The sequence below is a fragment of the Podarcis liolepis genome (genome assembly GCF_965112155.1).
Source record: "Podarcis liolepis genome assembly, chromosome: 1".
Taxonomy (NCBI): domain Eukaryota; kingdom Metazoa; phylum Chordata; class Lepidosauria; order Squamata; family Lacertidae; genus Podarcis; species Podarcis liolepis.
Window position 1 is genome coordinate 106,407,092 of NC_139554.1, and position 12,631 is coordinate 106,419,722.

A 12,631-nucleotide genomic window follows, 5' to 3' on the forward strand; every position below is an offset into this window, starting at 1 on the left:
ACTCACTGGAGAAAGGACCAAAATGGAGCAGGCATCTTAATTTTTGCAGCTACAGAGCACAGCTGCCAAATTCTGCGGTTTCTTACATGTTTATTATATGTAAGAAATCCTGAGCCTCAAAGCTCAAGTATCTTGACCATAATACGTTCATCATTACTAGATCATATTCATTAAGTGAATGGCAAAAGTACTTCAGACATATATAGACTCTGATAGTTCTACGTACAGTGAATGGTAGCGACTTGCAGGAGCTGTGTATTTCAGCCACCAACTTTGTCTTTCGTCCGATAACTGCAAAAACAAAAAGGAGATGCATTAGCATCAAATGCCATGTTACATCTCAACCTAAGTATCAGAAAAGTGTAGAATCTGGCATAAATTCTATATAAAGTCTATGTACCCTAAATACACTAAAAAGTGTTACCATGCAAACTAATGGCAGATAATTTTTAAGTCTTCTCCATCAGGTATTCAGTAGATCCTAGTTTTTAATAGAACAGTCCCAAGAGCATTTCCAATGCCATAGTAATAAAAGCAAGTGTGAGACTTACAAGCAGGTTTCTTGGTGCAGTTTTTTTTAAATAGAGCTTCCTCCTGCATTTCAGAAACTAATGTTTTCAAGTCAAGCTCTGTTTTGCCTGCAGTATGGGGAGAAGGATTGCTCCCACTTTTTACTCTGAAATTTCATATCCTCAATGAGAATTAGGCATGCTCTGGATTACCCTTTACTCTGTACCCTCCCTAGTACTAGAGGAAAAGCTGGGGAAGAAGGATAAGAGAAGAACATTTTTTCATTGGATGCAGGAAAAACACTTTTGCTTTATATGCTGTCAGACAAAGGTATCCTACTTCTCACAGACTTTTCCTGAACAGCTTATAGCAACAACAAGAGAAGATGGTTTTGTTTTTGTAAAAAACCCTATTTTGGCACGGACATTTTCACAACAAAATATATCCAAGAGACAAAGAAATAAATTACATTTGCAATCCTGTTTAGAATTCCCGTTAGTGCAGTGAAAGAGGCCACAGACGCTAAATCACTTCCATTATTAGAACAGTACAGAGCAGCTTCTTGAAAGCTCAAGTGCTTATTTGGCACAAACCAAAATTCAGACCCATCAATATTCAGTACTGGTCCCTGAAGTCCATCTCCATCTACAAAAGAAAGAAAGAAAAAGAATGCCATACACCTAAGTTTAAACTAAATGAAACATTGCATGCACACACAACCCCACCTCCAATTTCACCATGTTATCTAGTAGTGGTAGATGAACTATTGTAACAATGAAGTGAATTAACAGTTATCTAAAAAATACTGTGCATTAATGCAGGAAACTCTGCAACATTATTATTATATTTCTAGATCACCCTTCATCTGGCAATTGTAGGGCAGCAAGCAACCATAGATAAAAACCAACATAAAACCCCCCAACCCATAAGAAATAGGAGCATATGCTTCCCCATGGGCAATGCTCCAAGACATTCACTGCAGCAAAGCTGAGTCATTGCTGACCCAACACAAAACTAAGCAAAGTAACAAATGAGTCCCTCTAAAAGTTTCTCCAGTTTCTGATGTTGTGCTATGAGACACATTGTCCCCAAAAGTAAGTATGATATGAGAACAGCATTGTCTGTGGAGGCCTCAATAGCTGCAAGGCAAACAGAAGGAGCACATTCATCTTGTGGGGAGGAATAGACCAAAGGAATATGTATGATCTCCACGAAAGTCAATTGAAGATACCTTTAAATCAGGGATGGGGAACCTTTCAAGATGATGTTGGGAGTCACAATTCCCTTCTTTCCTGACCATGCTGATGGAAGCAGGAATCCTGTAACATGTGGAAAGCTGTAGGTTTCCTATCCCTGCCTTAAGTTGATGAGCAAATGATCAAGGACAGCAATTTTATGAGCGATACATTTTGGAGATTGTATATCAATGGCTAATAAGATAGTTGTGGCCTACAGAACAGCCTCAGTTCAACGTATTTGAGACAGCACTATGCTTTTATGTTCCATTATGGCGTTTAAGTGCTCTCTTAAATTGACCATCCATGGATTAATGAAGACAGAGAGACACCCTCTCACTGATTTTTCTTCAACGCCACTTGCTAATTTCCCTGAAGATTTGCCAAATTTAAGTTTCTATATAAAGTACTGTAAGATTATTTCAGGTTTCAGTCGGCTTTTGGATTCAACAGGGAACAAGTAAGGTATCAGTCTAAGAGCTGCTCTGCTTGTGCTTGAGTAAGTTGTTCAGAGTGCGAAGCCAAGCCAGAGTCAGCAGTTATGTAAGATGAGATGAAATTCATTGGATTCTTTCCGTCATCTGACCATTGCTGGGCTGGGGGCCACAGTACACCCTCAGGCCAACTGAAGCAGTGGTACTGCAGAATAGCAGAGAGCAGGCTAACAACACCCTCTGCTTGCAGGCTGCATTAAAGGTAATGAAAATAAGATAGCTGTGGGTCCAAGTTGCTAGAGGCTGTGTTCGAGATCACTGGCACTTTGGGAGACCTATATGTGGCTAGCACCTTTATCAATGATGTGTAGGAAGCCGAAGTTGTTCGCTTACCTGGTTTGTACCACTCTGGTGTCTTTGGAGTACGACCTGTTGATGAGATTAAGGAAAATTAGGGCATGCCAATTTCCCTTTTATCAGAAGAAAAGGAGAGCTGGAATCTTCAGGAGAACCATTAAACAAAGAGTGAAATTGTGTTGTTTTTTTTCTTTTTACCCGAAAGGTGCAAGCAGTAAAGTTTTATTACAGCTTACAAACTTGAACACAACTGCAATTTGGAAAAACCAACCAACCAACCATGTAGCTTGCTTATTATGTTTGTTTGGGAGGGGCTCAGGTGAGTTGTGAGGGAAGGGGAGGTTTGGAAAAGCTGTGGGGCGGGGCAGGCAAAGGTGGGTGAAGTGTAGAAGGTGGGGCAGGGCAGGATGGGGGGGATGAGGGTTTGTGGTGAGGCAAGCAGAATGAGCAGGGGAAGTAGTCCTTTGTATATAATGCATACTGATTTTACTTTTGAGTAAAGAAGCATTGTTCTCTAAAGTACGAATAGAAGAGGCATGGGGATTTTTGTGTGGCAGCAGTGGGAGACCCCATTAGCTAAAGTGGTGTCTCAGGTTAAGAACAGTTTCAGGTTAAGAACGGACCTCTGGAACGAATTAAGTACGTAACCAGAGGTACCACTGTAACAAGAACCTGTGAAAGACAGACATTCCTTCTATACTTGGGCATCATCAGAAAATTTTAAAATGGCATTCAGTTATTGGAAGCAGAACAAGTCATGCCCAATAATTGTGGAGTGCAAGGCCTGCTTGATTATGTGGAATAAAAACATGAGAGTAATTTTAAATGTGGATTCTTTATAGTCAATGTAAACTAGACACAGAAAATCAAATGTTGATTCAAGGATCACCTTTCTTTTTTTAAAGCCTCACATCCAGCCTGAGGGTTCCCAAGGACATATTGATGACCACTGAGAACAGGATGCTTAATTTGTTAGGCCTGCGGCCTAATCCAACAAGCTCTTATTGTTCTTGTAAAAAACACACACCATGTGAAATAAAACTTTTTTCAGTGCTCTTTGCCTCAAATTCACAGGAATTTGGGCAAACATGCTGACAAATGTGAATAAAATGAAAGTAAAGACATTTCTAAGCCTAATGCTGCCTTCCTATGCACACTGACCTGGGAGGCAGCCATATTGAATATGGTGGCACTCACTTCTAAGTAAACATGCATACGACTGAGCTGTGAATGAAGTTTACCTTTAGCGATCTGGCACACCCATTCAAGTTGTGAACCACAGTAGAAAGGCTTTAAGTAGAAATCTTCTTGTCTGTCTTCAGAATAGTAAAGAGTCCACATTGTTCGCCGTGTTAGCCTTAGAAACTGCACACATTATTAAGATAAAAAAACCCAATGAAACTGATTCCTGCATGTGCAGTGTAATATTTACATGCAACTAAGTTCCACTGTTTTAAGTAGGACTTACTATCAGGTAAGTGTAATGCAGCCTAAGTGAACTGTTAATAAACATAAATTATATTTCATTCTTTTTTTAAAAAAAATCAGGCTTTTTTATGGATAAAAAAGCACAGATACTTGCTTTTGTGCAGCCAGATCTAAGGCAATCTCACACAGAAGTATGTCTGTCTAATCAAATTTCCTTCCAAGTATGCTTACAGAGGATTGTAGCTCAAAAACTAAACCACAAGGACGCATGCACTTAAGCCAAGGTTGGCCAGGTGAAATAGTTATGGATCCTACTGCACTTGTAATTATTGCATAGATTTGAAAGCCTGCTCAGGCAGGGACGCGGACTTATAAAAAATATTGGGGGGGGGGGCCCGGGAAAGCTCATGAATAATAAATAAGCTCATGAATATGCAAATAAAGTGGCGCCGCCTCCTCGTGAGCGAATAGGGGAGAGTGTGCTGCGCCTATTAATCAGCTCCGAAGGAAATTGGGTGGAGCTTTTGCTCGGGAGGGAGGGCAGGAGGCATGCAGCCCGACCCTGTGCATTTTGGGCTGGGGGAGGGGCGGCGATGGCGCTCTGCTGGAGGGGCGCCGGAGATTATTGGGGGGGCAGAGCCCCCCCAAACGAATTTTTGAGGGGGCTCGGGCCCCCTCAAGCCCCATGGAGTCGGCGCCTATGTGCTCAGGGTTAACTCTGTTACAGTGCAAGCCTAAGCATGTCGACTCCACTGTATTCAATGTTATCTACTCCTAGGAAAAAGGTGAATGCAGCCTTATTTAATTTGCTGTAACAGACACACACACACACACACACACACACACACACACAAATATGTTTATCACCAGTACTGGTTATCAAAAAGTGCATTATTTTATTATATATTTTTGAAACTAATTAAAGAGGAACTGTTTTTCAACTACAAAAAGAAGAATTTAGACAACATTTGTTACTACATTTCTCAGAGAAGACAGCAAGGGACACAAAATTGTAGACTAATTTTTGTTATCGGTCCAATGCAATATTTCTATTTCATTCTTAAGTTATGTCACAGTAAGCGTGCTGTAGCATTTTCGTTGTATTAACTCAATGACAACTTCACATTGGCAAAGTTGCAGCAATTCATTCTAAATTTAATCTATCAATTGAACTAATTTATAAAAAACCCCCAAAGTATTCCCACTTAGTTATCAAGCGTATTACACCGCACCTTCACAGCTGCGCAGTCTCTAGTATCGTATTCATCTTTAAACTCAGGGTGCATAACAACAGTAGATACCTACAGAAAGAGAAGATACAGAATTGAATTGAATTGAATTGGCAATGACCACATTGTAGCTTTTCACCACAGGCACTCCTCCATTTGTGTCATTGGAGGAAACAGGGCTACACACACATTCCGTTCTGCTGAGTGAAGTAAACAGAGAGCCCAGACTTAGGGCTCATGGTTGGTGAATGTACCGTATTTTTCGCTCTATAACACGCACCTGACCATAACACGCACGTAGTTTTTAGAGGAGGAAAATCCATAGGCATGCCACCCGTAGGCATTTCCTCCATAACACGCACAGACATTTCCCCTTACTTTCTAGGAGGAAAAAGGTGAGTGTTATGGTGCAAAAAATACGGTATGTAAGAATGTGGTCTTTTGCACAGAATTACAGCTGTATTGCAGCATTCATTTCCCTCATGTGCGAAATTAGCGTTCCAAAATCCTAGAGAGAGTCTCCACAAGCAGAGGTGGCTCCCTTCTTAAGAAGAATGCCTTTCAACCCATGCAGGGCTGTAAATAAACAGATGGGACTCTGATGCACTGGAAGAAGCAGAGCACTCCCTCATGCGAAGGCTTTAAATCACGTAAGATAAAGGAATGCCTGAATAGGGGCTGAAGTGCAAGATCACAATCCGATGCATAGTTCAAAAACGTCACCAAACATGACTCAGAGTTTCATGTGCGCTTCTATGATCACACAAGGCTCCTACATATGGGCTGTCAATTTATTTCAGTGAGCCCAAAAGAATCTGCATGAAAACCTGATTCTTCCAATGAAATGGATGGAACACAGTGCCTGTGATGGGAAACATCCCTATGCTTCTCAGAGCCCCTACACATGTTAAGAAATAGCTAGTTCTTTTTTGTTGTATATGCGCATACTTCTAATACAAAGCAACAGTAAAAATGGCTAGAACTTTAAAAGTCTTTAAAAAATTCTTAAAAAGTCTTCCACTGACAAAATATGTCTGAAATAGTTGGGTTGTTTTTTTTAAAGATGCCTAATTTCTTTCAGACCCACCTACATTCTCCCAACTAAGGTACAATGATGTGCTATTGCCATCAGTTTAACTTACAGGCTTATTGTCACTCCACTGCCAGGATCCTAGAGAGTCAGGATTCCTCTTATTTAGCCCAATCCAGACCCAACGGCTGTCGCTGTAAATGAAATACCATTTCAGTCCAAGTGCAGCTTTAAGCACAAATTATTCATCACTATAATCACGCAAAACAAGAGCCCTGTACAGACTTCCAAACTGAAAGCACAGTGTGTGTGTGTGTGTGTGAGAGAGAGAGAGAGAGAGAGAGAGAGAGAGACAGAGAGAGAGAATGAATCATTTTACCAGTTTGCCAAAATTCCGATTATGCCTGCCATTTGTACATTCCGATTTACATGTAGATTTCACATTGCATGTATGTTAATTAAGAAATACTTAGCTACAGTGGTACCTTGGAAGTCGAACAGAATCCGTTCTGAAAGTCCATTCGACTTCCAAAACGTTTGAAAACCAAGGCACGGCTTCCGATTGGCTGCAGGAAGCCTTCCTGCAGAATCCTAAAAACACACACCACAATCTGTACTAGAGATCTTGAAATGTATGTATGTATGTATGTATGTATGTATGTATGTATGCAACAGTATACTGCTTAATCATTTAACTAATGTGTTCATTAGGAAACAATACTCAAAGCAAGGAGGAAGAGGAGGAAACAGACTTGTCACCACATGCTACTGAAAATAACGTTTAAAACAAAATAATTGAAAGAACAAATTTGCCGATTGTTCTTTGCATGTCAACAATAGCGGTTTTAGTTCATGTTCCAGAAGAGCTTCTTTTTAAAGGACATGACTATCAAATGCCACATTACCAACTGAGTTTGACCAGAAAACTAGCTTTCCAAGAACGTTACCTTATGGTCTCTCTCAGAATGTCATGGAGCTCCTTGATTTCTGTTAAGTGGCTAAAACTAGGGAGGTGTCCGCCAAGAGCCTCACAGAATCTCTCCGCTTCTTCCCAGGTCCTGGTTCTCAGCACTCTTTCCTTATGAAATAACTTTGCAAAGAAAAAAAGAAAATGTGATTCAACCCTTTATCAATACAAAGAAAGGGGCCAAAGATATAGCTAATACTTCAAAGCTACCTGGCTGCTGTATAAACCTACCCAATCTGGTTTCATACACACACATTGCATTCTATTCTCCCTGTCTTGTTAACAAAAACTGCCCTAAGAAAGCATCACAATTTTTTTTGTCCTGTACACCCCCCCCCATATATAGCTTCCTTCAAGGAATTCTGGAAATTGTGGTTTTACCCCCAGCACAAAGCTACAACTCCCAGCACCTTTAAAGGGCAACTCAGGATCCAAGTGGTGCTCTTGTTCTGATGCATAGAGGCTGATCAGCCAGGGAAACAAAACCAAACGAAGATAATCTAATCAGCTAATACAAAGAAATGTAATGCAAAGAAATAGTTGACCATGGGAAAGGAAGGATTATGCAAGGGTGTTCTGTGAGTTTTAGATACAAGTCCAAAGTAATTCAAGAATATGAATAGTGTGTGTGTGTGTGTGTGTGTGTCTGTCTATGTGTGCACACTCAAGTCACTGAACTAGATTAGCCTTAGCCAACCTGCTACCCTCAAGATGCTTTGGACTACAATTCCCATCAGTTCCAGCTGGTTGGAGCTGATGGGAGCTGTAGTCGACTATTCAATTATTTCATTTCTATACCACTTAGTATATTAAATATCATTTAACATATTACAGATATCTTAAGCAGTGTACAAAAAACGGAATAAACAACAGACACTTAAAATATTACAAAGATAGAGTTACATATAAAATGTTACATTAATACAAAGTTAGAGAGAGAGAGAGAGAATATCTTCCTTCTGACACACCTTCCCTCTCAGCTTCTGGGTTCTCATCCCGTGTCCAAACAAAATTTCACAGGCTATAGACTAGATTAAAATCAACAATGCGCTAAAAACTAGATTAAAACGTATGGCAACATTCTACGTATCTGGCTAGGCTTTCCGAAACAAGCATGCCTACAATGGCATTTGTGCACTTGTTTTTGTAAGGTGTGTTCGGAATGAACATCAGAAAAGATCTCTTTCCATATGTAGTGCTTTTGTTTTTTCTTCATTAAGATAATATACTAAGTGTTAGCTCGGTTCCTTCAAGTTCGTAATATCTAGAGGGCATCAGGATAGTGAAGGCTGAACTAGATCCTTTAGGTGATTTAATTGGAAGGATATATGCTACCTTATAACAAGCAAGACCTGATCCGCTGTGCCAGCCTGGAGGGCAAGGGTCGGTAACTTTAGGAACTACTTCCGGTTCTACTTTTGGTCCAATGTACTTCTTGCAAATAGAGTAAGCTTTCGTTGTTTTGCAATTCTTGACCTCCCACTTTCCAAGGTATTTTCCTGCTGACATAGCCACGCATCCTCCACGCAATGCTAGAATGTAGATTAAAATCAAATCAAAATTGTAACCAAGAAATTTAGTATTGTTCAAGATTTAACATAGAACAAATAGTAGCACTTCACTGATCTCGAGAAGGTACTGCACCTGGTTGGAAATGACCCCAGTTTGTGTACGTGAGCATTTCATTCTTCCCATCTACGGTTCCCCAGCTATACTCTCCTGAAGAGCTGATATCGTGCAAGCCAGTCCAGAAGTACTTTTCTTCAACTCTGCTATGCTTTCTAATCAAATTGTTTATGAATTCTTGTTCGAATCTGTAAGAGTCAAGTTTCAAAAACTAAGGATGCAACTATCATGATCAAATACATGAATAAATCTACTAATCATAAATGAAACACTTCACTAGCACATTGCAGAGTTCATTCTACATTCATGTTTCAACAGTACTGCCTACTCATCTCTTGTTGCACAACACACATTTGTTTTATCTAGACAAAGACAAACACTAAAGAATACCTGCTTGTTATAGTGAGGTTGCACAGTTTCCCAAACAATTCTTCACTTTTCTGAACCTTGTAACAGAAGTCTCCATGCCTCCATTCCTATTTTAGAGAATAATACTCTTTTACTCAAAAGTATGCATTAATTATGTTCCACGTTACATTTTTGCAAAGGCAGAATGGTGAAACTTAAGAATTGCTACTACTTTGAAATTGGGGATACACCAGAACACTAGATAAATGACAGATGCTTAATATTTATTTAATATGTAAGAATTCTAAATATTCCACTCCATTCTATTATTAATAATGAATCTGAAATTCAAAATGTCAGGCAAACAGTAAGCAAAATACTTTTAATACAGCCTCCAAGATTGGTTTAAAATGTAATTACTGATATAGCCTTACCTCACCAGTACAATTTTTATCAGCTTTTGAGTCATTCAAAATCTTTCCGTTTTTCATGCAGACGTATTTAAGTTTATTGTCACAAGGCAGGACATTCCATCGACCCAGCTATCAGCAAGAGGAGGGGGGAGATTTTTTTAGAACATTCCCAATATTATTCTCTCCGTTGTTTATTGATTTTCAATGAAAGCAAACAGCCAGAGTAAACATACAAGTGAAAAAATGGGGAGGCACAAGCAAAGCAAAATGTCCACTGTATCTATGCATAAACTCCTAAGAAAGTAGTTGGATAAATATAATAACAAATGCATGAGTGCTAATTAGTCTTTCCAAAAGGGTTCCTAATAACATTTTTTTTTAAAGTACAGTGGTACCTCTAGTTATGAACATAATTTGTTCCGGAGTTCCGTTCTTAACCTGAAACTGTTCTTAACTATAGGCGTGCTTTCGCTAATGGGGCCTCTTGCTGCTGCTGCGCCGCTGGCACACGATTTCCATTCTCATCCTGGTACAAAGTTCTCAAATCAAGGTACAGTGGTGCCTCGCAAGACGAAAATAATTCGTTCCGCGAGTCTTTTTGTCTTGCGATGTTTTTCGTCTTGCGAAGCACGGTCCGTCGCAACTGCGCCTCTTCAAGCGGCTTTAAGAAAAAAGCGCAAGACGTTTTCGTCTTGCGAAGCAAGCCCATAGGCACATTTGTCTAGCGAAGTAACGCAAAACCGAAAAACCCTTTCGTCTAGTGAGTTTTTCGTCTTGCGAGGCATTCGTCTTGCGGGGCAACACTGTAACTACTTAGCGAAGTTTGTAACTACTTAGCGGAGCTTAGCGGAGCTTGTAACCTGAAGTGTTTGTAACTCGAGGTACCACTGTCATTGAAGTCTCATTTAAAACCACGTTGTCTATATTACAATGCAGACAGGAACAGATTTCGAGAGTGCTTAGCTTCCCTGCTACTCTCTCCCTCTCTCTCCTTATTTTTTCCTGGATGGGAGTCTAAAAATGTAACAAGCCTGCCCTGTATCCCAACCTGAATGAGGATTTTAAGAACTGAAAAAGCACCCTGCTAAATCATTCCAACATTCTGTTCTCACGGTGGCCAACTCTTGTGAGTCGCGCAATTGGGAAACAGAAGAGAACACAGGCAGCAGCAAAAGAGAGACTGGAGGAGCAGAGGAGCCCGATTCTTTGCTCTGGCGCATTCACAAAGTGCTACACTATTACTTAAGAGTCACTGGCGGAGGAAGAGGAGTGCGGGGAGAGCACCCTGCCTCCAGCCGTGTGCCATCGCGGCTGCCCCCCCGCCCATGCTGGGCTGCCCATGCCCCCGCAGACGGCACGCTCTGCCCCCAGGACGCGTGCCAGACCCGCCCTCACCTGCTCTCTGCCACGGTTAAGAGTTATGTGTTAACGGGGCAATGGTTGCTCATGCACCTCTGCTGTATATCATAGGCTACAAATATCATATACAGAAAAACTATTAACCCACCAACACTGACAAGCAGCTGCTTTGAGATTTTTCTCATAGAAAGAAACAGGGAGAGCTCACAATAGGCCCTGTGTTCCTGTTCTAAGGCTTAAGGTTTTCTCTGTTAGCACAGTGAATTGCCTTCTATTCCTCTGTTGTGACTGGACCCATGAATAGAGAGGAGAGACACAAGTATGGGTTGAACTAGGGCCACATTTTATTATCAACAACTGCAAGGGGAAATGAGAATTGCAGCAAGCTAACGTTCACTTCAGCTCTGCATGAACCAAACCCTACCCTTTCCAAAGGGCATGACAAAGCACAGTCCCAAGGTTGGGGCTCCACATTATGATGAGTAGGGCAGCCTTCTTGCCTCCATTCCCTCCCAGGGCCCCACAGGTGTGGCCAGGCTAAGAGCCTCATAGCCTGAAGAAGCTGGCATCCAGAAATGCCCTTCACCTTCAAAGGTACATAAGGGTGCTCAACAGAGCAGGTAGAAAAAACCCTGCCTAGCTTGGCCAGTTTGCAGGCAGACAAAATATTCCGACTGTGCCCCAAAATGACTGGAAATCCCATTCTGGAACTGAGTGTGGGCTTGGTGGGTATGGGGGGAAATGACCAGAGGCCACATAGAGGCACAGCCAAGGACCATATAGTCTATAGATACATCACCAGACACAGACTCTTCCAAGGCAAATCTAAACATCGACAACTGGGAAACACTGGCCTGCGAGTGCTCCAATTGCAGAAAAGCCTTTACGAAAGGTGTCATGGGTTTTGAAAACGCTTGAACTCAGGTCGAAAGGGAGAAATGTGCTAAGAGGAAGGCACGCTTGGCAAACCTTCACCATGATCAACTCCTGCCCAGAAACCTATGTCTCCACTGTGGAAGGATGTGTGGACCCAAAATTGGCCTCCACAGTCACTTGTGGACTTTTAAAACTGTGTTTAGGGAAGACAATCTTACTCGACTACGAGTGATCGCTAAAGAAGAAGAAGAAGAGTCTATAGATACATCGCCAGACACATGTGCTGGTGTCTGTATGCACACAAAGCAGCATTGCCTCACCTGCCTCCCTAGCCAGCTGCAACAATGCTCCCAGATGCAGCTGGCAGGAGCGGACTTCTGGGCTGGAAGTTTGCTAGAATTCAAGGGTATAATCCTAAGCATGTGAGTTCCACTGAAATACCAGGACATTAATTCTGTGGAAGCCTGTTAAAGGTTGCACTGCTAAGGTATCATCTTCCATAGGAGGGAACAGGCTATGTACATAAATCCACATGCTTTTTTCCTTTATTTCCCAGAAACTTAAGAGGCACTTGGATCAGAGTAAGACATAAGCGACTTACCTTTCCTGAGTAAGCTACACAGTTGGGAGTGTTGTTGGAGAGAAGTTTCGGCTCATCCTGATCCCAGTAAGTAAACACTACTTTGGAACCGTCAGACCATTTAAACAAGGCTGGAACATCCTTGTTTATGAAGCCAATCCACACTCTGTCTGCGGTGTCTATATTCAATAGCAAAAAAAAAAAAAAAAAGCAATATAGCTAATCAAACAAGACACCAG

The 12,631-nt window shown here is 41.2% G+C and overlaps 1 protein-coding gene across 2 annotated transcripts in view; it reads right to left on the reverse strand.

The window, feature by feature from the left end:
* The window catches only part of LY75 (lymphocyte antigen 75), a 50,048-nt gene that overhangs the window by 19,259 nt on the left and 18,158 nt on the right, over positions 1-12,631 (reverse strand). For both annotated transcript variants that reach the window (XM_083493169.1, XM_083493170.1), the window contains exons 8-19: positions 12,414-12,571; positions 9,599-9,706; positions 9,207-9,292; positions 8,835-9,004; positions 8,526-8,722; positions 7,171-7,313; positions 6,336-6,417; positions 5,197-5,265; positions 3,778-3,901; positions 2,573-2,608; positions 980-1,155; positions 227-291 (exon numbers count right to left, since the gene is read on the reverse strand). In XM_083493169.1, the coding sequence (XP_083349295.1) occupies positions 227-291; positions 980-1,155; positions 2,573-2,608; positions 3,778-3,901; positions 5,197-5,265; positions 6,336-6,417; positions 7,171-7,313; positions 8,526-8,722; positions 8,835-9,004; positions 9,207-9,292; positions 9,599-9,706; positions 12,414-12,571 (1,414 nt within the window). The remainder of the gene's footprint in view (positions 1-226; positions 292-979; positions 1,156-2,572; positions 2,609-3,777; positions 3,902-5,196; positions 5,266-6,335; positions 6,418-7,170; positions 7,314-8,525; positions 8,723-8,834; positions 9,005-9,206; positions 9,293-9,598; positions 9,707-12,413; positions 12,572-12,631) is intronic.